Source organism: Bubalus bubalis, chromosome 2 (genome assembly GCF_019923935.1).
Source record: "Bubalus bubalis isolate 160015118507 breed Murrah chromosome 2, NDDB_SH_1, whole genome shotgun sequence".
NCBI lineage: Eukaryota > Metazoa > Chordata > Mammalia > Artiodactyla > Bovidae > Bubalus > Bubalus bubalis.
In genome coordinates this window covers 144,992,587-145,015,692 of record NC_059158.1, presented here as the reverse complement: position 1 = coordinate 145,015,692, position 23,106 = coordinate 144,992,587, and the positions used below count along the sequence as shown (strand labels likewise).

At 39.6% G+C, this 23,106-nt stretch overlaps 1 protein-coding gene across 5 annotated transcripts in view; it reads right to left on the bottom strand.

The window, feature by feature from the left end:
- The window catches only part of PARD3B (par-3 family cell polarity regulator beta), a 1,152,086-nt gene that overhangs the window by 1,077,303 nt on the left and 51,677 nt on the right, over positions 1–23,106 (bottom strand). The window contains exon 1 of one of the 5 annotated variants that reach the window (XM_044924794.2): positions 4,389–7,445. The exons of the other annotated variants lie outside the window; for them this stretch is intronic. Within the exon in view, the coding sequence (XP_044780729.1) occupies positions 4,389–4,400 (12 nt within the window). The 5' untranslated portion in view covers positions 4,401–7,445. Of the gene's footprint in view, positions 1–4,388; positions 7,446–23,106 lie in introns of those variants that run through there. 5 annotated transcript variants of the gene reach the window in all.

The window sequence follows — 23,106 nt, the reverse complement described above, 5'->3', positions numbered from 1 at the left end:
TATCACAAGATATTTATCAAGTAGCTGACTGCTGGGAAGACAAACTATATTGCAAATTTCTTCTTGTCCCTTCTGCCAGGATTCTAAACTGAGGGTCCCATTACATCCCTGAAATTAAGCACATGGCATACCCAAGTGCATCTTTCTGGACAGCTGCTGCTGCTGCTAAGTCGCTTCAGTCGTGTCCGACTCTGTGAGACCCCATAGATGGCAGCCCACCAGGCTCCGCCATCCCTGGGATTCTCCAGGGAAGAACACTGGAGTGGGTTGCCATTTCCTTCTCAGATGCATGAAAGTGAAAAGTGAAAGTGAAGTCGCTCAGTCGTGTCCAACTCTTCTCGACCCCATGGACTGCAGCCTACCAGGCTCCTCCGCCCATGGGATTTTCCAGGCAAGAGTACTGGAGTGGGGTACCACCGCCTGGACAGAGGCTTGCCCAAAGTCCCAGTTATAAGAGCCGTTCAAATCTTGGCTTATGTATATGTCAATCCAAAACTCATTAACTATCCCTCCCGCCATTCTCTAAACATGTGAGTCTGTTTCTATTTTGTAAATAAGTTCATTTGTATCATTTCTATTTTAATTCTGTATATAAGGTATATCATACAAGATCATATGATATTTCTCATGCTATTTCTCTACACACCACTATCCATTTAAAATGCATAACCAACAAGGACCTACTGTATAGCACAGAAAACTCTACTCAATGCTATGTGGCAGCCTGGATAGGAAGGGCGAATGGGTACATGTATATGTATGGCTGGGTCCCTTTGCTGTTTACCTGAAACTATCACAGCATTGTTCATTAACTAGGTATACTCTGATATAAAATAAAAAGTAAAAAAAAAAAAAAAAAATTCCCAGATTACAATCGACATTAATAGATCCTTCCAGTCATCTAGTTTGGCTGCCGTAAAATTTCTAAGGAATAGAACTTTAAACAAACATTCAGAGTTAATCCCCCTCTCAGGAAATCCTTTAATACAGGTCTGGGATAGGAATGTGAGCCTACACCCTCTACTTCAGTTCTCTGGGGACTTAGAACAGCCGATCACCTTCACAGGTGGAGCCGCTCCCACCCCCTTCATTTCCTTGGTTCCCAAATCCTTTGCTTCCACTGTACTATTATACTTTTTATGATCACTGCACTTTCTTAAACTCTATGTACTTTTCCCACACCATTCACAAAATGACATGTATAAACACAAGCACTGCTTTTAGTCCTTATAAGACTGAGTTAAACTGCTGCCAACTTAACATGTTTGGCAGAAGCCCTATCCTGCTGAACGAGTCAGCTAGTCAGTGATGACACTCGGTCCTTTATTTGCCCTTCTTATTCCTCACAAGTTATTCCCTAACTGTATTGGGCTTCCTGCTAGAGTCTACTACTTAGAACTCCTTAAAGCAAAGTTCTATGCTGAGCCTTCACAAGGCTTACACTTTAAAACAAACTTCCCAACTTCTGTAATAGTTTTCACCTTTCGTATATACAGTAGCCTGCTTCTATAATAAACTTTTTGATTACTGTTTTGTAGGCACCTAATGGTAGTTCTGGGCTTCCCAGGTGGCTCAGTGGTAAAGAATCTGCCTGCCAATGCAGGAGATGTTAGTTGGATCCCTCTTAGAGAAGGGCATGGCAACCCACTCCAGTATTCTTGCCTGGGAAATCCCATGGACAGAGGAGCCTGGTGGGCTATACAGTCCGTTGGGTTGCAAAACGTCAGGTGCCTGAGCACACACCGGTAGTTCTAGAATGCTAGAGCATTATATCTCACATCTTTCTCAGTAGCTTTTTACTTTAAAGCAAGAATCAAAGTGGAGAGTAGGGGGAAGAAATGTCTTTATGGGAAATATATGAAAAAGATGAAAATGTTTGAGGCTTTAATATTTCTAAGAAAAATCCATAAATGTGGCAGCAGGTAACAAAGCTGCTACTCCATGATTTTTTGCAGTTGTTTTCCTTAGGTAAGACAGCATCCCAATGAGATCTAAAGGAGTCTCTATAGAGTCATCTGAATTGAATACTATAACTTAATGAGGTGCGCACAGGTGAAGCTTTTGTAGCAGTTTGGTCCTATTAACCCAGCAGCATCTTAAGGGAATAGGTAATGAGACCAGGGAGTCATCTGTGGTAGCCACTGTGGTGTGTTCAAAAACTGTTGATTCTTATTCTAAGAACACTGTAGGATCACACTTCACCACCCACTTGGAATTAGGTTTGGCCTTTAGCTGGCCAGAGAAGTGTGAGTGCAACATGGGCCTCTGCACAGAAGCTTTAAAAGCCAGTGTATGGATTTCCACCTCATTTTCCCTGACTTTCTGCAATTTCAAACATGTCTTAAACTGGAACCTCCATCAGCCAGGACCCTGAATGATATAGTGAGCACCTCTTGTTATGATCCACAAGGGGCTCATAGCATGATGGTGAAGTTTTACTTTAAGCCACAGAGGTTTGCAGATTTTTTGTTGTTGCAGCATAACCTAAACTTTCCTGAACCACAGCTAGTTTTAAAAACCAATATACAAGACACAGTGCTATGCTATCCCTATGGGAAAGTCAAGAGATTAGTCAGAGAGAAGGTACAATTGCCCTCAAGAGAAGAGATTACAAGAGAGACCAAATAGAACCGTGTTTTGATCTTGAAATAAGGAATGCAATTCCAACTTCCATCTATGGAAAGCCCTCTGAAGCCTGTGGTCAAACCTCTAAAAGGAGATGGGAAGAGATCTCAGCTTTCAGTAAAGGTCAAGGCAGAAAACACGGGGAGTCATGAAGGCAGTAGACAGGTGAGTGAGGCTGCAGCTTGAACTCCAACAGGCATAGGCAATAAGGTTGGAAATCTAAGATGCAACACACCATGTCAGGCCTCAAATCATCAGAATATTAACAGCAACAATAAAAACCACCATTATGTCCCAACACATCTTAGGCCTTTCACAACAGTTTTCATAACAACTCACTGAGGTAGATACTGTAATAATTTTCTTTGAAAGATGAAAAGCATAGTGCAGGGGGAATACATTGCCAAGGTCATAAAGGAAAGAGGTAGCAGAACCAGGGCTTCAATCCATTTACTCTTACTCCAGGATCTGTGACATTAACCACAGTTACAGAAGAGTACCTCTCAGACTTCAGACCACCTTCTATGCAAGCAATGAGACCCATCTACACTTTTAGGAAAGAGTTGACAATCAGCTTCACGCTTTAAGAACATCACTTATACTATATATAAAATGAGCCAAAGAAAGGGGACTGATGTGTAGGTAGAGATAGCATTAAAAAAAAAAAAATCACTGAAAGGAAGCAGGTGAAAGCCCTGTATTAAGATAATAACTAGTGATGTGAATCAATCAATCCTTCAGAAACCTGTGTTATGGTCATAGCAATAAGGCTTCTACCTCTCAGTGTGGGGCAGCTTAAAGGTGAAGAACAAGTTCTTCACTGTTCCTCTCAAAGTGGGAGCGGGTTTAATTCCACTCTGGCTTTCTCACATACCTACTTGACAGATTATGGCAGAAATGATGCTCTGAGGCTTCTGACACCAGTCTTAAGAGGGCCTGCAGCACCTGCCAGGCTCTCTTGAAGCATCTAGAGCCCAAGGCAAAACACTAGGGGTCCCAAGTCACCTTGCAACAGGTTTTAAAGGGAAAATTTAATTTTAAAAAAACTTAGCTTATGCACTAGGCCACTTACCACCTCATAGGTTATATTCTCTTACTGAGCTAATATTAAAACATTTTTTCCTCACGTGAAAAATTCCAGAATGGAATGTAAAAAATATTAGTACATAAGAGTCTATACAAAAAAGTCAAAATACCTTGCTTAGACTACCTTGCTAAGAGGCTTTCTTTAAAAACCCCAAAAGTTTATGGGGAGGGCCCTGCTGAGCCCAGCGGCCTTCCAGAGACCCAAACCTAGGTGTGGGGCATTGAATTAAGCCACCATGGACCTTCGATACCAGCCAACAGCTGAGCATCACCAACTGTCCCTCAACTGACACCCTGTGGAACAGAGGCAGCCCCCAGCCCAACCAGGCCATATTCTTAACCCTCAGCCCATGAGATATAATGAAGTAATTATGTCACAATGATACGTTTCTGAATGCTTAGACTGGAATAGACAACCGTAACACATTACTTACGAAAGGACCCCTGAAGTTCAGGCAACTTGATCAAAATCACTGGAAGCTCTCAATGCCTCACCTCACTCCAAACAAGTTAGAATGTGTGCACCTGAGCCTGAGGACCACCATGGGCAGCAAGTTCCATCACCCCTAGTGCATCTTACGCTGAAATCTGAGAAGTCTAGAATCAAGACCATCTACACAATAAAAATGGAACCAAAAGGCCAGGTTCACCACAACATGAGTGGTATGAACACTTACATGATTATCCATCTCCTGCCCCTGCTGGCTCCACAGTCCCTCTATTCTGATGGGAATCAGCACCTAGGAGGCTTTACCATCTCCCCATTCTAAACCCCGCCCCAAACCAATCAAGGGAGGAGCCTCCAGGTAATTCTAATAGGCAGCTAGGATTGCAAGAGGGCGGTTCATAGTTAACCATTAGTATTTCACTGCTTTATGAGCAAAAAAAGGGGGGAGTGGGATTTTTTTTTAAAAAAAAGCTTTCCTCGAGGAAGAATCACTTTTTCTCAAAAAAGAAAAGAAAGATTTGGCTTGATTCCCTAAAACCGCAGAGTGATCTCCAGGTACCACTTGTGTAAAACAGATCAGAAAGAATTAGAATTTCCCCCCTTCCAAAGCATCTAAAATTACTTGCATATGTATATCATTGTGGTCAAATATTTTAAATATATAAAGTACATCTTAAATCTCTGAGCATGTTTCAGGGAGCAGTTTTAAGCATGTGACTTTCAGAAGCGAGTTTATATTTCTGCTTTTAAAATATCTTCTGGAAAGACTGGATTGCAAACAACTCTTAAAGGGAAAATTTAATTTTTAAAAAAAACTTAGCTTCTTCACTAGACCACTCCACCTGATAAGCTGCATTCTCTTACTGAGCTAATATTAAAACATTTTTCCTCATACAAAGAATTCCAGAATGGAATCTAAAGAATATTAGGAGTGTATACAAAAAAGTCAAAATAACCTCCACCCCTTTGGTAACAAAGCATGGCCCTTGTCTAACTCTCAGTGGTGAGAAAAAGCACTCGGGATGTCGAAAACACAAGACTTTGGGCTATTTCCTATAAAAGAAATATTCTCTCTGAACACTGTTAATATTCAAAGATTAGAAAATGAGGTCATTAATGATAAATGTAATTCTCTCAGGCTCATCAAATTCTATTCAAGTCTGAATGGAAATGACCCAGTACTTTTGAATAAATATTTATTCCTCACCCAGCAGACAGTACTACCTACCAGTCAGGTAGTAGTAGGTCAGGTGAAAAGAAACCACCCAAAGTTCCACCAAAGAGGAAGCTGGATGAACCAGCAGGAATCACTTAAGTGTGAGCCCAGGTGGACATAGCCTAGAAAGGGGTGAGGCTGTCTCCTACAGTGAAAACTAAGCCCCAACATGAACAAAGATCTTTCACACCAATGGGAAGCCTTACTCAAACTTGGAAGTGTTTTTCCAAACTCCTATTGGGTTTGTTCTGCATGCTTCACATTCTTTCTGTGCAGAGTGCCTTCTGGAATTAACTAAATGCACTTGTGGCAGGAGTGAATCAAGTGTAGTCTATAAAGCAAAGTTTTTATCAGGAAGGAGTTAACAGGCATTAAGGCTCTACATTTCTGTAACACATGATTAACAGAGCAGTGAAAAATGTCTTGATGTACAGAAAAATAATACTGAAGTTGGAGGGTAAATTTTCCATGTTTTCATTATCTGTCCCTGATGGTCTTCAGGGATCCAAGCAGTTCACACAGACTTTGTGGATTACCTTACTTCTCAGCACTTAATTTGCCCCAGCAGAGAAATTAACAAACAATAACCACTGAGACACTTTTTATGAGGATTCCTAAAGTAATGCTGGTGAATTAATCAAGACCTACAAATTATTTCAGCAAGAGCTAAAGCACCTTTTTTTTTTTTAAATACAAAACATGCTATTAGAAAGTCAGATCCAGAAAAATTAAGAAAATTATCAAAGAAGTTGAGAGACGGCAAATTTAATAAAATAGGAGTTATAAAGGCATAGAAGAAAATTAACTTGGATGCCTCGGGTTATATGATACGAATCAGGATTTTCAACTTTCCTGACTTGAAAGACTATTCCATCGATACTTCCTCATTCCAACGCTGAGCAAGAAGACTCTCTTATTGACCACTTTGAAAGATAAATAAGTTAGCACACAGCTATATAATTTAGAGAAGTAAATCTGCTCTCCTTAGAGTTTCAAAGGATGCTATTAACCTAGTGTCAGCCATACCTATGCACAAACTGTTTTTCTAAAACTAGAGTGATTTATAATTATCCTGGGTCTACATCTTGATTCAAAATGTTTATTGAGCATCTGCTAAGAGGAAACACCTGTGTTGGTCAATACATCAGTATAAAGTGGTAAAGATAGCTCCTTGCATCCTCAGTAGAGCTGGGGAAACAGAGCACATTCTATAAAATCCAAATGACCCAATGAGTGGTTGAGAGACACTTAATATCAACTTCTAACTTTTATGTAATATGTCATCTTCTAACCAGACTACGAAGTTTTAGAGTTTCGTGTGGTTTTTTATCAATCTCACCCACCCACACCAATGATCATCACAGAGCTGCTTGCACAAAAAATCCAAACTGACTTGTTTTGATTTGATTTGGTCTCCTTTTCTCTACAAAAGAGAATGTTGTTGATGAGAGTTGGCCATACAATCTGTGACAATAAAAACAAACAGGCTACAATGCAGATTAAAACCCAACCCTCTGACCTAAATGGACATTTTAGTAATCAGAGATTGGACATGGCATGAATAGAACTGATTATAACATTCTAAATTCCCGTGAACTTAATACCACTCAGGGTCTCATTGGCTGTTTCTTTGTGCTACTATTTAGCTTGGAGAAGACATACTTAAGAGTGACAGGAAAAGCATCACAGAGAAAGCAGACAATGAAGCACCTGATATTTATATTACTTAGCAGATGCACAAAGTGTTTCACAAGCAATATCTCATTCATCTTCCCCATGTGATGAAGTTTGTGACCCAGTTGAACACAATAGAATACGGGGGCTGAAGGCAAGTGCAGGGTTGAAATACAAACCTAGATTTTGTATCTTTCTCCAAAAGGGTGCTAATTACCCTCGATCAGAAATAACTCCCCTCAACGAGGGGGAACAATGTTAATATCTCTGGTTGCCTCTTCCAGGTCTAAAATTGTTGTGATTATAAAGGAATGGATGGGTTTCCCAGGTGGCTCAGAGGTTAAGAATCCACCTGCCAATGCAGGAGTCAAGGATACATGGGAAGTTTCCCTGGAGGAGGAAATGACAACCCACTCCAATATTCTTGCCTGAAAAATCCCATGGACAAAGGAGCCTGGTATGCTACAGTCCATGGGGTCACAAAGAGCTGGACAGAACTGAGCACATGCACACACAATAAAAGAAAACATAGCAACCAATTACATACCACCTTCAGTGGGGCCAGAAAACCACATAGGTTACATCAACTTTAATGTAATGGGCTAAACAAAGAAGAAATTTCCATAAATTTCTACAATTCTGTAAGAAGATAAATGGCATCTGTTTGAATAATATAGAAGGTGAAGTCTTGCCTTCAGGATTATTTTCAGAACTTGTCTTTTAATTCTACAGTGACCACTGGAATAGAAAATTTTTCAGCTCGATTTTAACAAGCACATTCATAGTATTTTCACCAAGTTTCTTAGACCTAAATTAAGCGGTTCATGAACTGCTTAAGTTTTACATTATGATTTTTTTTTTCTTGAAACAGGAGATCTGCATATTTAAGCACTAGTTTCTGCTTCATGAGGAAATTCATTTGGGGGAGGCTCTTTTCTAAAAAAAAATAAATTTACATATAAGAATTCCAAATTCATATCACATGTCACAATCATTCTCTAATTAATCAAATTTGATGAGGAATTCTAATAAGGTTCCACAATTAAGTTTTTATGTATTAAAAAACAATATAGCAATCACCATTTAATGTGTAAGACCTAACCACTGCACAGATGATGTTCTAAATTTGAACTTGAAAGGAAAACCCATCAGTGTGCCTGCTTGATTTCTTTAATCTATTCACGTAGGTTAATTACCTGACACTCATTAAGATGACTCTGGGCTTCTTTAAATTTCTGACCATATTAACCTCTCCAACTAATCCTTATTAGAAAAATATTAAAGAGTGTTCATTTCTATTACAAATTGAATTTGAAATGATGAAACAATTATCAAATAAATGGAGTAGAAAACGAGGTTATATGCATGAGAAGATTCAATGCATCAAATATTTTACTTGCATTATTATAAAATAAAGGTCTTAAGGTCTATATTCAAGAAGTGTGCTCAAAGATCAATCCCTGAAAGAAATCTCTCCACTCCATTCTTATTCAGTGGGGTGACAAACAAAAACCTCAAGTTCATCATTAACAGATTCATTCAGGAAAAAAAATCTTATTTTAAACTAAACAATTGGACAAAAAGAGTCAACCACCTAGCTCAGTAAGTCTACATAAAATCACTTAATATTGTCAGTCACACATTCCGTATTACTCATTTTGCAAATAAAATGGTAGAGAGAGGCCAAGAAAGTACTGGTCAAGATCAAAAAGCATGAAATATGAATGTTACTTTTAAAACTGAAAGCATATCTCTTGAGTTCTAGGATGAAAAATGAATTCAAAGACATTTCTTCCCTAGACAAATTTCATTAAAAATTGTCCTTTTCCCTTCAACAACTGGTATTTCATCTCTGTAGACTCCTTTTTTAAAAATACTATGAAGAGAGTATAACTGGTGGTATTTTATAAAAGATCACTTAAATTATACTAGAGGTTAGATGAGGGGGAAAAAAAAGCACAGAAGTCTGGATTCAGGCAATGAATGAAGAAATGGGAGATTTAAGAAAGGAGGTTAAGAGAAAAAGGGGAAAGGATATAATGAAGTGAAATGAAAGTCACTCAGTCGAGTACAACTCTTTGCAACCCCCATGAACTATAGTCCATGGAATTCTCCAGGCCAGAATACTGGAGTGGGTAGCCTTTCCTTTCTTCAGGGAATCATCCCAACCCAGGGATTGAACCCAGGTCTCCTGCACTGCAGGCAGATTCTTTACCAGCTGAGCCACGAGGGAAGCCCTCAAGTGGATATGTTCACTAGGATGTATGTTCACTGACTGACAGTAATAATTTATGTAACTGATGGTCACAGATAGTCAACATGCCTGGTAGCTCAGGAAACACCATGACAACATGATATAAAAAAAATGTCTGGTATCTGGGTATCGGATCCTTTTCTTACATAGGCAACAAATTTAAGGGGCCAATGGTGAAACAATGTAAGAATTCCATGATTCTATGTTTCTGGGACAGAAGTTCTTTCTACTGAGTGTAAATCCACAAATCTTTAAAACTTGAAGGACTCACTCACTCCATTGAATTCATTAAATATTTGGAAATAGTGGATCTGGAAGTTCACGGTTCACATACTGTTGAAACCTGACTTGGAGAACTGTAAGCATTATTTTGCTACTGTGTGAGATGAGTGCAATTGTGCAGTAGTTTGAACATTCCTTGACATTGCCTTTCTTGGGATTGGAATGAAAACTGACCTTTTCCAGTCCTGTGGCCACTGATGAGTTTTCCAAGTTTCCTGGCATACTGAGTGCAGCGCTTTCACAGCATCATCTTCCAGGATTTGAAATAGCTCAACTGGAATTCCATCACCTCCACTAGCTTTGTTCGTAGTGATGCTTCCTAAGGCCCACTTGACTTCACATTCCAGGATGTCTGGTTCTAGGTGAGTGATCACACCATCGTGGTTATATGGGTCATGTATATTTTTTTTGTATAGTTCTGTATATTCTTGCCACCTCTTCTTAATATCTTCTGCTCCACACCATTTCTGTCCTTTATTGTGCCCATCTTTGCATGAAATGTTCCCTTGCTTTCACTAATTTGCTTGAAGAGATCTGTAGTCTATCCAATTATATTGTTTTCCTCTCCTTCATTGCATTGATTACTGCGGAAGGCTTTCTTATCTCTCCTTGCTATTCTTGGGAACTCTGCATTCAGATGGGTATATCTTTCCTTTTCTCCTTTGCCTTTTGCTTCTCTTCTTTTCTCAGCTATTTGTAATGCCTCATCAGACAACCATTTTCCTTTTTACACTTTTTATTGGAGATGGTCTTGATCACTGCCTCTTGTACAATGTCACAAACCTCCGTCCATAGTACTGCAGGCACCCTGTCTATCAGATTAAATCCCTTGAATCTGTTTCTCACTTCCACTGTATAATTGTAAGGGATTTGATTTAGGTCATACCTGAATGGTCTAGTGGTTTTCCCTACTTTCTTCAATTTCAGTCTGAATTTGGCAATAAGGACTTCATAATCTGAGCCACAGTCAGCTCGCAGTCTTATTTTTTCCTGACTGTATAGAGTTTCTCCATCTTTGGCTGCAAAGAATATAATCAGTCTGATTTCAGTATTGACCATCTGGTGATGTCCACGTGTAGAGTCTTCTCTTGTGTTGGAAGAGGGTCTTTGCTATGACCAGTGCATTCTCTTGGCAAAACTCTGTTAGCCTTTGCCCTGCTTCATTTTGTACTCCAAGGCCAAACTAGGAGTACAACAAACTAGGAGTATAACAAACAACAAGGTAGTAAAACTCTTAATATAAAAAACATTTTCACACAAAAAAAGAACCATCCTTTGTCCATATTTTTTTCTTTCAAACTATAAATAGCCACAACCACAGGGAAACAAAATGGCAATCCATCCATATGACAGAAACTAACTTCATTAGTACAGTTTCTTTTTTAATGCTTTACCCTCTGTATTAACAAAAATGAAAAAAGCAGTCTCAAGCACAGCTGTGAACAGCACTGGCGTGATCTCTTACAAAATTCTATAGGAACACTAAACCAAAGTTTTAAAAACATATACATCCATTGACCCAGTAGTTGCAATTTAAGAAATTAACTTAAGGCAACAATGAAGGATACTCAAAAAATTTGAGGGACATGGGGAGGCCTTACAAATAGCTGTGAAAAGAAGAGAAGTGAAAAGCAAAGGAGAAAAGGAAAGATATAAACATCTGAATGCAGAGTTCCAAAGAATAGCAAGGAAAGATAAGAAAGCCTTCTTCAGTGATCAATGCAAAGAAATAGAGGAAAACAACAGAATGGGAAAGACTAGGGATCTCTTCAAGAAAATCAGAGATACCAAAGGAACATTTCTTGCAAAGATGGGCTCGATAAAGGACAGAAATGGTATGGACCTAACAGAAGCAGAAGATATTAAGAAGAGATGGCAAGAATACACAGAAGAACTGTACAAAAAAGATCTTCACGACCCAGATAATCACGATGGTGTGATCACTGACCTAGAGCCAGACATCCTGGAATGTGAAGTCAAGTGGGCCTTAGAAAACATTACTACAAACAAAGCTAGTGGAGGTGATAGAATTCCAGTTGAGCTATTCCAAATCCTGAAAGATGATGCTGTGAAAGTGCTGCACTCAATATGCCAGCAAATTTAGAAAATGCAGCAGTGGCCACAGGACTGGAAAAGGTCAGTTTTCATTCTAATCCCAAAGAAAGGCAATGCCAAAGAATGCTCAAACTACTGTACAATTGCACTCATCTTACACGCTAGTAAAGTAATGCTCAAAATTCTCCAAGCCAGGCTTCAGCAATATGTGAACCGTGAACTCCTGATGTTCAAGCTGGTTTTAGAAAAGGCAGAGGAACTAGAGATCAAATTGCCAACATCCGCTGGATCATGGAAAAAGCAAGAGAGTTCCAGAAAAGCATCTATTTCTGCTTTACTGACTATGCCAAAGCCTTTGACTGTGTGGATCACAATAAACTGTGGAAAATTCTTCAAGAGATGGGAATACCAGACCACCTGATCTGCCTCTTGAGAAATCTGTATGCAGGTCAGGAAGCAACAGTTAGAACTGGACATGGAACAACAGACTGGTTCCAAATAGGAAAAGAAGTACTTCAAGGCTGTATATTATCACCCTGTTTATTTAACTTATATGCAGAGTACATCATGAGAAACGCTGGGCTGGAGGAAGCACAAGCTGGAATCAAGATTGCTGGGAGAAATATCAATCACCTCAGATATGCAGATGACACCACCCTTGTGGCAGAAAGTGAAGAGGAACTAAAAAGCCTCTTGATGAAAGTGAAAGTGGAGAGTGAAAAAGTTGCCTTAAAGCTCAACATTCAGAACATGAAGATCATGGCATTCGGTCCCATCACTTCATGGGAAATAGATGGGGAAACAGTGGAAACAGTGTCAGACTTCATATTTTGGGGCTCCAAAATCACTGCAGATGGTGACTGCAGCCATGAAATTAAAAGACGCTTACTCCTTGGAAGGAAAGTTATGACCAACCTAGATAGCATATTCAAAAGCAGAGACATTACTTTGCCAACAAAGGTTCATCTAGTCAAGGTTATGGTTTTTCCTGTGGTCGTGTATGGATGTGAGAGTTGTACTGTGAAGAAGGCTGAGCACCAAAGAATTGATGCTTTTGAACTGTGGTGTTGGAGAAGACTCTTGAGAGTCCCTTGGACTGCAAGGAGATCCAACCAGTCCATTCTGAAGGAGATCAGCCCTGGGATTTCTTTGGAAGGAATGATGCTAAAGCTGAAACTCCAGTACTTTGGCCACCTCATGCGAAGAGTTGACTTATTGGAAAAGACTCTGATGCTGGGAGGGATTGGGGGCAGGAGGAGAAGGGGACGACACAGGATAAGATGGCTGGATGGCATCACTGACTCGATGGACGTGAGTTTGAGTGAACTCTGGGAGTTGGTGATGGACAAGGAGGCCTGGCGTGCTGCGATTCATGGGGTTGCAAAGAGTTGGACACGACTGAGCAACTGATATGATCTGATATGATCTGGTCATAACAGAGCTATTCATCATTGTGAAAACATCCAATATCGTGTACTGCATAAATAATTTGTGACATGTGCATACAGTGTACTATTGAATATGCACACATATATGCACATATATAATACATACACATAGTTCTTTAATTTAGCTCTTCTATAAAGTCTATGTGCCAGGTTCTGTTCTAAGAACTTTACAAATATTAATTCATTTAATCCTCATAACAACTCTGTTATATGGATCCTATGACTATCATATTAGAGATGAGGAACTTGAGACAGAAGGCTGAATAACTTATCCAAAATTACACAGCCAGTAAGTGGAAGAACTGAAATTTTAACCCTGGCAATCAACCTCTATAGTCTGAGCTCTAAAGGATATTCATAACAACATGTAAATAAGTTATAGTTATCTCTGATGATGGAGAGAATCATAATATTTTAAGTAAGATTATGTTTTACCTATCAAAATTTTTTTATTTTCCAACTTAAGCTTGTATTATTCTTATAAGAAAACATTTAATTTAACAGACAAATACAAGAATATCCCAGGAAATAACTAGGGGAAGAAAACGTAAAGTGCAAATCAGAAAGACAGAGAGGACAGTTTACGTTTCAACATGGGAACTAAAGGAATGAATATAAGAAAAAAGGAGAAGGCCAAGATCAGAGCTTTCCTTTAAATTAGGTGCTGTACACTGATACATGTCAGATACTCTAGAAAGCTATTCATTTGGAGCTAAACGTCCAGTCTCGTACACACAAAGTAATTCTGTGGATTATTAATAGACATGGTATGATAGGAAGGTAACATATTCATATGGTTCTATACACTGCATTAAACAAAAGGAAAATGATTACATTGTCAAAAGACAAACCCTCAGTGGCGCTACCAGAGGCTAATGTTTCCCAACTTATTTGTCCATGAAACACTCTTCCAAAGATTTCCTCCTAATTGTTGCTCAGTCTCTCAGTCGTATTCAGCTCTTTGCAACATCATGGACTTCAGTACACCATGCTCCATTACCAACTCCTGGAGCTTGTTCAACTCATGTCTATTGAGTTGGTGATGCCATCCAACCATCTCATCCTTTGTTGTCCCCTTCTCCTCCTGCCTTCAATCTTTCCCAGCATCAGGGTCTTTTCCAATGAGTCAGCTCTTTGCATCAGGTGGCCAAAGCATTGGAGCTTCAGCATCAGTCCTTCCAATGAATATTCAGGATTGATTTCCTTTAGGATTCACTGGTTTGATCTCCTTGCAGTCCAAGGGACTCTCAAGAGTATTCTCCAACACCACAGTGCAAAAGCATTGTGCTCAGCTCTTCAGTGCTCAGCTTTCTTTATGGTTCAACTTTCACATCCACACATGACTACTGCAAAAACCATAGCTTTGACTAGACAGACCTTTGTCAACAAACTAATGTCTCTGCTTTTTAACACAATGTCTATGTTCATCATAACTTTTCTTGCAAGGAGCAAGCATTTTTTAATTTCATGGCTGCTGTCATCATCTGCAGTGATTTTGGAGCCCAGGAAAATAAAGTTTATCACTGTTTCCATTGTTTCCCCATCTATTTGCCATGAAGTGATAGGACCAAATGCCATGATCTTAGTTTACTGAACGTTGAATTTTATGCCTGCTTTTTCACTCTCCTCTTTCACCTTCATCAAGAGGCTCCTTGGTTCCTCTTTGCTTTCTGCCATTAGTGTCATCTGCATATCTGAGGTTATTGATATTTCTCCCGGCAATCTTGATTCCAGCTGTGCTTCATCCAGCCGGGCATTTCACATGGACTCTGCATATAAGTTAAATAAGCAGGGTGAAATATAAAGCCTTGAAGTACTCCTTTTCCAATTAGAAACCAGTCCATTGTTCCATGTCCAGTTCTAATTGTTGCTTCTTGACCTGCATATAGATTTCTCAGGAGGCAGATAAGGTGGTCTGGTATTCCCATCTCTTGAAGAATTTTCCACAGCTTGTTGTGATCCACACAGTCAAAGGCTTAGTGTAGTCAATGAAGCAGAGTAGATGTTGTTCTGTAATTCTCTTCCTTTTTGGATGATCCAATGGATGTTGGCAATTTGATCTCTGGTTCCTCTGCCTTTTCTAAATCCAGCTTGAACATCTGGGAGTGCTCGGTCCACATACTGTGGAAGCATAGCTTGGAGAATTTTGAGCATTACTTTGTTAGCATGTGAAATGAGTTCAATTGTCTAGTAGTTTGAACATTCTTTGGCATTGCCCTTCTTTGGGACTGAAATGAAAACTGACCTTTTCCAGTCCTGTGGCCACTGCTGAGTTTTCTAAATTTGCTGGCATACTGAGTGAAATATTTTCACAGCATAATCTTTTAAGATTTGAAATAGCTCACTGGAATCCCATCAGCTCCACTAGCTTTGTTTGTAGTGATGCTTCCTAAGACCCACTTGACTTTGCACGCCAAGATATGTGGCTCTAGGTGAGTGATCACAACATCGTGGTTATATGGGTCATGAAGATCTTTTTTGTATTGTTCTTCTGTATATTCTTGCCACTTCGTCTTAGTATCTTCTGCTTCTGTTAGGTCCATACCATTTCTGTCCTTTATTGTGCCATCTTGGTATCATCACCTTGGTATCTCTAATTTTCTTGCAGAGATCTCTAGTCTTTCCCATTCTATTGTTTTCCTGTACTTCTTCGCATTGTTCATTAAGGAAGGCTTTCTTATCTCTCCTTGCTATTTTTTGGAACTCTGCATACAGATGGGTATATCTTTCCTTTTCTCCTTTGCTTTTCACGTCTCTTCTTTTCTCAGCTATTTGTAATGCCTCCTCAGACAACCATTTGCCTTTTTGCATTTCTTTTTCTTAGGGATGTTTTTGATCACCACTTCCTGTACAATGTTACAAACCTCCATTCATAGTTCTTCAGGCATTCTATCAGATCTAATTCCTTGAATCTATTTGTCACTTCCACTGTATAATTGTACAGGATTTGATTTAGATCATAGCTGAATGGCCTAAGGGTTTTCCCTATTTTCTTCAATTTAAATCTGAATTTTGCATTAAGGAGTTCATGATCTGAGCCACAGTCAGCTCCCAGTCTTGTTTTTGCTGACTGTATAGAGCTTCTCCATCTTCACCTGCAAAGAATATAATCAATCTGATTTCTGATACTAAAGCTCTATAAAGCACAATTTGGGGGAGAAATGATTTAGAATGTTCCCCCTCATCCTCATTCATCCAAACAAATACCAAGTGTCAAGTGTCTTGGGACAGACAGCCAGGGCTGTGAACAACAGAGAGGACAGGTTCTGGGCACCCCCCATTACTCACTGGCCCAACTAAACCTGTTTACTTAAGAGTAGAAAACGGTCAATATCACCTGCTCCCCAATGTCTCTAACGGAGATGTTTAAGAACTGAAATGAGTTTGCAAAGCACATTCGCACATGTTAGCAGTATAATCCTAAGCAAACAACTGCCTTCTCTCCACATTCTAGGACTAAATTGACATTGCTTGTTCTGGTTGCTCACAGTTCCCATTACTTTGCCTGGAGAGATGAGTTCAAAAAAAAAAAAGTGTTTTCAGGGGAACTCAGCAGCAAATAAATAGCATCCACAAAGGAATCATATTTATTAGTGAGGCTTGAACAATGGTTAAGATCTCTACTAGGAAAAAAAAACCTGCCTCCGCCCCTTCCATATGAGAAAAATTATTTCATTCTCAGAAATGAGTTGGGGAAGTGGTACCCAGTGCTAGAGTCGTGTGCCCACCAGTCTGTGAGTGCCATGAAACCCGGCCGTTGAATCAGGCAGGTTAATTTCCCATACCCAATTCTCCAGACAGCTTAATCCCTTACAGGCTTGAAATCACCACTTTTATACAAATATAAATATAAACCACAAATATAAATGTTCTCTGCAATTATTTTTCTTGCTAAGCTTATTGTTCTTGTTCACTCACTCAGTCATGTCTGACTCTTTGTGACCCCACGGACTGCAGCACGCCAGGCTTCCCTGTTCTTCACCATCTCCTGGAGCTTGCTTAAATTTGCTAAGCTTAGCTTAGTTGAAAGATTATTTGGAGGGTGTTCTATGTTTTTGTATCTGCTAAAAGTTTTTTGCAACCAACATTCCACATACTTTTCTACCAGACAAACAAACCTCTAAATTTCTAAAGTCAGCAAAAGGAGCCCCTTTATGAGCAGCAGAATTCATCCTTGAACCTGGAAGTCAACCAGGCAAGCATTTTATGGTCATTGTGCCAAGCAACTTAGAAAACAGTCATGTGCCATGCATTCTGTTTCAATACTGACAAAAGAAAATGATACAAGAAGTGACTTGGAAGATCATGCTCAATTAGGCAGTCAGACAGGAATCCCTGATTCAAGATTCTCAGCATCTCTAGAAAGGAAAAACAATTAGGAACAAAATAGATAGAAAAAGAAGAAAAGATGGGGCTGAACTGGTCAGTGGTTGCTGATTTTAGAAGCTGGGTGATGGACACATGGGGGTGAGAGGCTCATAATATATTCTACACATATGTTGGAAATTTTTCACAATAAAGGTTTTTTAAAATAAAAAAGGAAACAATAGTTATTAGTAAAAAACTTGAGGACTTTATGTTCTTGTATCTCATGATTCCATAATACTAAATATAACTATTTATGAAATTCACTCTATCAAATAAGCCATCACAAGTCTCACTGTGGTGCTATACTGTTTTCATTTCATTGTCTTTACATCCAGTAGTCAGAGAGCTCCTGAGAGCAGAGCACATATCCTGCTCACAGCATCTAGCAGAACATCTGCAAATAATCAGTTGCTCAAAAAGAAAATGTTTGCTGAATGAATGAATAAAATCCTATTTCTTTGTTTCGCTGAAGAATTCAAATTGAGTCCAGTAGCACAGTATTCTCTCATTTCCCTTAAAACTAAATTCTGAGTCTCAATTTTGACCACGGCTCTGATTATTACAAAACAGTAGACAAAGCAAGGATACATGAAACTTGTAAAATATGCCCTTATTATATCCATGTGGCTTTACGCAAAGATACTCAACTCTCTGAAACAGCTTCCTCAGAACCACTATAATAAAAAAAGATCTTACAAAATGACTATTGTCAAGTGGATAAAATATATAAATATCCCACGTCTTAATAAGCACCAATATTTTATATTTTTTGGAAACTGTTTTTCTCCCCCTTCTTTCTGCCATGCTTCCCTCATTTCCCCACCGCCACTATTCCGCAGACACAGGCAGTAATCGCACCAGCACTGGGGGGTGTGGGGGTAGGAGCCACACCATTAACCACTATCTTAAACACACTATATCCTGTGGTACCCATCCTTGCCAAAACCCTCAGAGTGCATTGCAGTTTTTCATCTGCTCACTGCTTGGCTTCACCATGGGCTCCACATCAAAGATTTAGAAAGAGCAGTTTCCACTGTCAGTAGGGAAAGGGGCATGAGATAAGGTGGGGGCAAACAAGCCTTTGCTGCCCTTTGGAGATTGTATAGGGAGGTGATGTCTTTCTTCTTAGCATCTCAAGCGGACCTTCTGAGTCCATTTTCCTATAGAAATAAACTTCCATGTTCAGTTCAGTTCAGTCGCTCAGTCGTGTCCGACGCTTTGCAACCCCATGAATCGCAGCACGTCAGGCCTCCCTGTCCATCACCAACTCCCGGAGTTCACTGAGACTCACATCTATCGAGTCAGTGATACCATCCAGCCATCTCATCCTCTGTCGTCCCCTTCTCCTCCTGCCCCCATACTAAGGTATAATTCTGATACACCAAGGGTCAAACAGGATTTTCTGAACTGATCCAGCATCTGAGCACCTGTGAAATGAAGAGCAAACTTTTAAACAACTCCAGAAAATTCTCAGAGCAAGCCCTGTCTATAAGATAGATGCATGACCCTAAGGAATAGACATTTCTCTAGCCAGGTCACGGCAGGCAACATTCAGACTTGTGCACTTAAAGACAGTGATGGTGAAAGAAAATTCATGAAGGCACCTGGTCAAACCACCTCACAGACAACATCATAGCTGAAATCTTCCTCTTTCTTTAATTCTGTGCTGTTTACATTGCAGGGTTTCAAGTATTTATTTTTTCTTTATAAACTATTTTCTTATATTTTCCTCCAATAAGTATGTGTTAAGTACTTGTATAGGTCAGGGAATAAAATCACCACCAATAGAGCTATCTAAAAGATGGAAAAATGGTACTGTCATCTTGAAAGCACATTCACAGAACTCAGTGGTGATAGGAAATGGGTGATTAGGAATTCAAGTGCTACAGGCAGGAGTCCAGCACTGGATCCAAAGCACATACCCTGGAGTTCCATGGCCAGGGTACAGTCTAGGTCCACCACTGGTTAGAGTGAATGCTGGGCAAATAACTTACTTCTTGCTTGTTTACCTGTTAAGATGGAGATAAGACTACCTACCCAAAGAATAGTTCTAAGGATTAAATTTGGCTAAGGCCTCAGCCCATCCCTGAACACAGCAAACTCTCCACACATTGTCACCTTCTCTGAATTCCTTTCACATCCTACTTAGAGTGATGAGCATCTCAATGTTGTCATTGTTCAGTTGCTAAGTCATGTTCACTCTTTGCGGCCACACAGACTGCAACATGCAAGGCTCTTCTGTTCTTCACTGTCTCTTAGAGTTTGCTCAAATTCATGCCCCATCTCATCCTCTGCCGCCTCCTTCTCCTTCTACGTTCAGTCTTTCCCAGCAACAAGGTCTTTTCCAATGAGTCGGCTCTTCGCATCAGGTGGCCAAGTACTAGAGCTTCAGCATTAGTCTTTCCAATGAACATTCAGGGTTTATTTCCTGGTTTGATTGACTGGTTTCATATTCTTGCAATTCAAGGGACTCTCAAGAATCTCCTCCAGCACCACAACTGCAAAGCATCAATTCTTCAGCGCTCAGCCTTCTTTACGGTCCAACTCTCACATCCATACATGACATAGGTACATGACTACTGGACAAACCATCGCTTTGACTATACAGACCTTTGTTGGCAAAGTGATCATATCTCTGCTTTTTAATATATTATCTACATTTTTCATAGCTTTTCTTCCAAGGAGCAAGCATCTCTTAATTTCATGGCTGCAGTCACTGTCCATAGTAATTTTGGAGCCCAAGAAAATAAAATTTGTCACTCCTTCCACTTTTTCCCTTTCTATTAGTATTTGCCAAAAGTTGAAGGGACTGGATGCCACAATCTTAGTTTTTTAAATGTTGAGTTTTAAGTCAGCTTTTTCACTCTCCTATTTCAGGAGGCTCTTTAGTTCCTCTTCATTTTCTGCCATTAGAGCGGTATCACCTGCATATCTGAAGATGTTGATACTTCTGCCAGCCACCTTGATTCCAACTTGTGATTCATCCAGTCCAGAATTTCACATGATGTACTCTGCATGTAAGTCAAATAAGCAGGGTGACAATATACAGCCTTGACATGCTCCTTTCCCAATCTGAACCTGTCCATTGTTCCATGTATGGTTCTAATTGTTGCTTGTTGACCTGCATACAGGTTTCTCAGGAGACAAATAAGGTGTTCTGGCACTCCCATCCCATTAAGAATTTTCCAGTTTGTTGTTCAGTCTTCATTCCAATGCCAAAGAGCAATGCCAAAGAATGTTCAAACTACCATATAAGTGTACTCATTTCACATGCTAGCAAGGTTATGCTCATAAATACTTCAAGCTAGGCTTCAGCAGTACATGAACCAAGAACTTTCATATGTACAAGCTGGATTTTGAAGAGGCAGAGGAACCAGATATCAAATTGCCAATATTCATTGGATGATGGAGAAAGCAAGGGAGTTCCAGAAAAACATCTACTTCTGCTTCACTGACTACACTAAGCCTTTGACTTTGTGGACCATTTAATCCACTGTTATTACTGTGAAAAAATGTGTTGGCAAACACTACAGAGAGGACTGTTGGTTGGCTGATTTAGTCGCTAAGTGGTGTCCAACTCTTGCAACCCCGTGGACTATAACCTGTCAGGCTCTTCTGCCCATGGGATCTTCCAGGCAACAATACTGGAATGGGTTACCATTTCCTTCTCCAGGGGATCTTCCCGACCCAGGAATCAAACCCGGGTGTCCTGCATTGCAGGCAAATTCTTTACTGACTAAGCTATGAGGGATGCTAGGAATTGTCTGTTTCTCATCATATTAGACAGATGCTATTATAAATCTATTATAAATAGATACCATCTTTACTGAAATGCACAGGAAGACATGATAATGAGTGAAAATAATGTCTTACTGAGTAAGGTGTGCAGAGTCCTGAGTTTTCTGGCCTTAGTATTTAATCTCTCTCTTTTTTCTTTTTCATTTTTAATTGGAGGATAATTGCTTAACTATGCAGTATGGTTTCCACCATACAACAATGAATCAGCCATAAGTATACCAATGTCCCCTCCCTCTTGAGCCTCCCTTCTGCACACCCCACCCCCATCACACCCCTCTAGGTCATCACAGAGCACTGAGCTGAGCTCCCTGCATTAAACAGCAACTTTCCATTAGCTAGCTGTTTCGCACATGGTAACGTATATATTTCAAGGCTACTTTCTCAATTCGTCCCACCATGTTTTAATGAAGATAAGCTCACAAAATCCTTTTTACTCAATACCTGTTTTACTTAAATCCTCAATCTCAGGCTCATTTTCATATGTGCAGTTCCCAGACTTTTGTTCAGGGGGCAAGTCTAAAGGGACCAATCAGTGATATCCAGAGTGCCAGAATCACTATGAATATTGGACCTTAAGACAGAGCACAGTCAAAACACTATTGTTGAGTTCCCCAGTGAAAGTTTTCATTAAGGTCATTTCAGACTAACACACACACACTACCACTAATGTTGTAGAGTGTGCTGGTCATGGTTAGCAAAGGGAGATAAGGGAGATAAAGGCAGAAGGCAGAGTTGTGTAGACACAAAGATATTTGCGAACAAACACTAGTTCTGTATTTGTAAGACCTGGGGTCAAGCTTGAGCTTACTGGCTAGTAGAAGTGAATCCATATCATTTATGATTCCTCAGTTTTCTGACAAGTGAGATGACTCCCTGCTCTACTCAGTATTTGCCTAGAAAAATTAAATGAAGTCAAATAAAAATATTTCTAAACTACTGAGTATACTGGGGTGATCATCACCCCAGTCTTAGATTAGTACCCTCCCTCCAACTTAAATATCTTGGGAGAACTGGGAGCCAGCAGACTATTAGAAAAATTTGCTGTTTTGAAGGCAGTAAATTGGTGAGGGGTTGAACATAAGTATCAACACAAGCACTGACTGACTGATGCCCATGGCATGCTAATACAATATGGCGCTGTGGAGGATAGTACAAGACACTGCATTGCTCCACCACCGTTACCTTCTCGTACACACACTCTTCTGCTCACCATAAGTTTTTCTCCCATGCTGGGGTGCCTCAATCTACATTAAGGGTTCTTAGATTCTCACTATCTATGGCATTTTGTTGGGTTTTATACAACATCTGATATAGCAGTCCATGACTTCACAGTACTCTTTTAATAATAGTAATCACCACACTCTTACTTATAACATCCAAAGCTTTTCAACCTATTAAAACCTAATAGGAGCCACACCATGGGTAAGATAAATAATCACAGAGAAACAAACAAACAAAAATCGATATAAATTACCAAAAATACAAACACAGTGGAAGCAACACAAATGCCTCTCAATAAATAATCAGATAAAGGCATGGTAGTATATCAATCTAACAGAGTATTACTCAGCCATAAAAATGAAAGCCTATCAATACATTCCGTAGCATGGATGAACCTCAAAAACATTATACAAAATGAAATAAACTAATCACAAAAGACCACATATTGGCTGTATGACTTCATTCACATGAAATATCCAGAACAGGCAAATATACAGAGACAAAAAGTAGACTAGAAGTTGTCAGTGGTTGAGGAGATATAAGGATGACAGCTAAGGTGAATGGGGTTTCTTTGGGAAGTAATTAAAATATTCTAAAATTGATTGTGGCAACAGATTACAACTCTGAATAT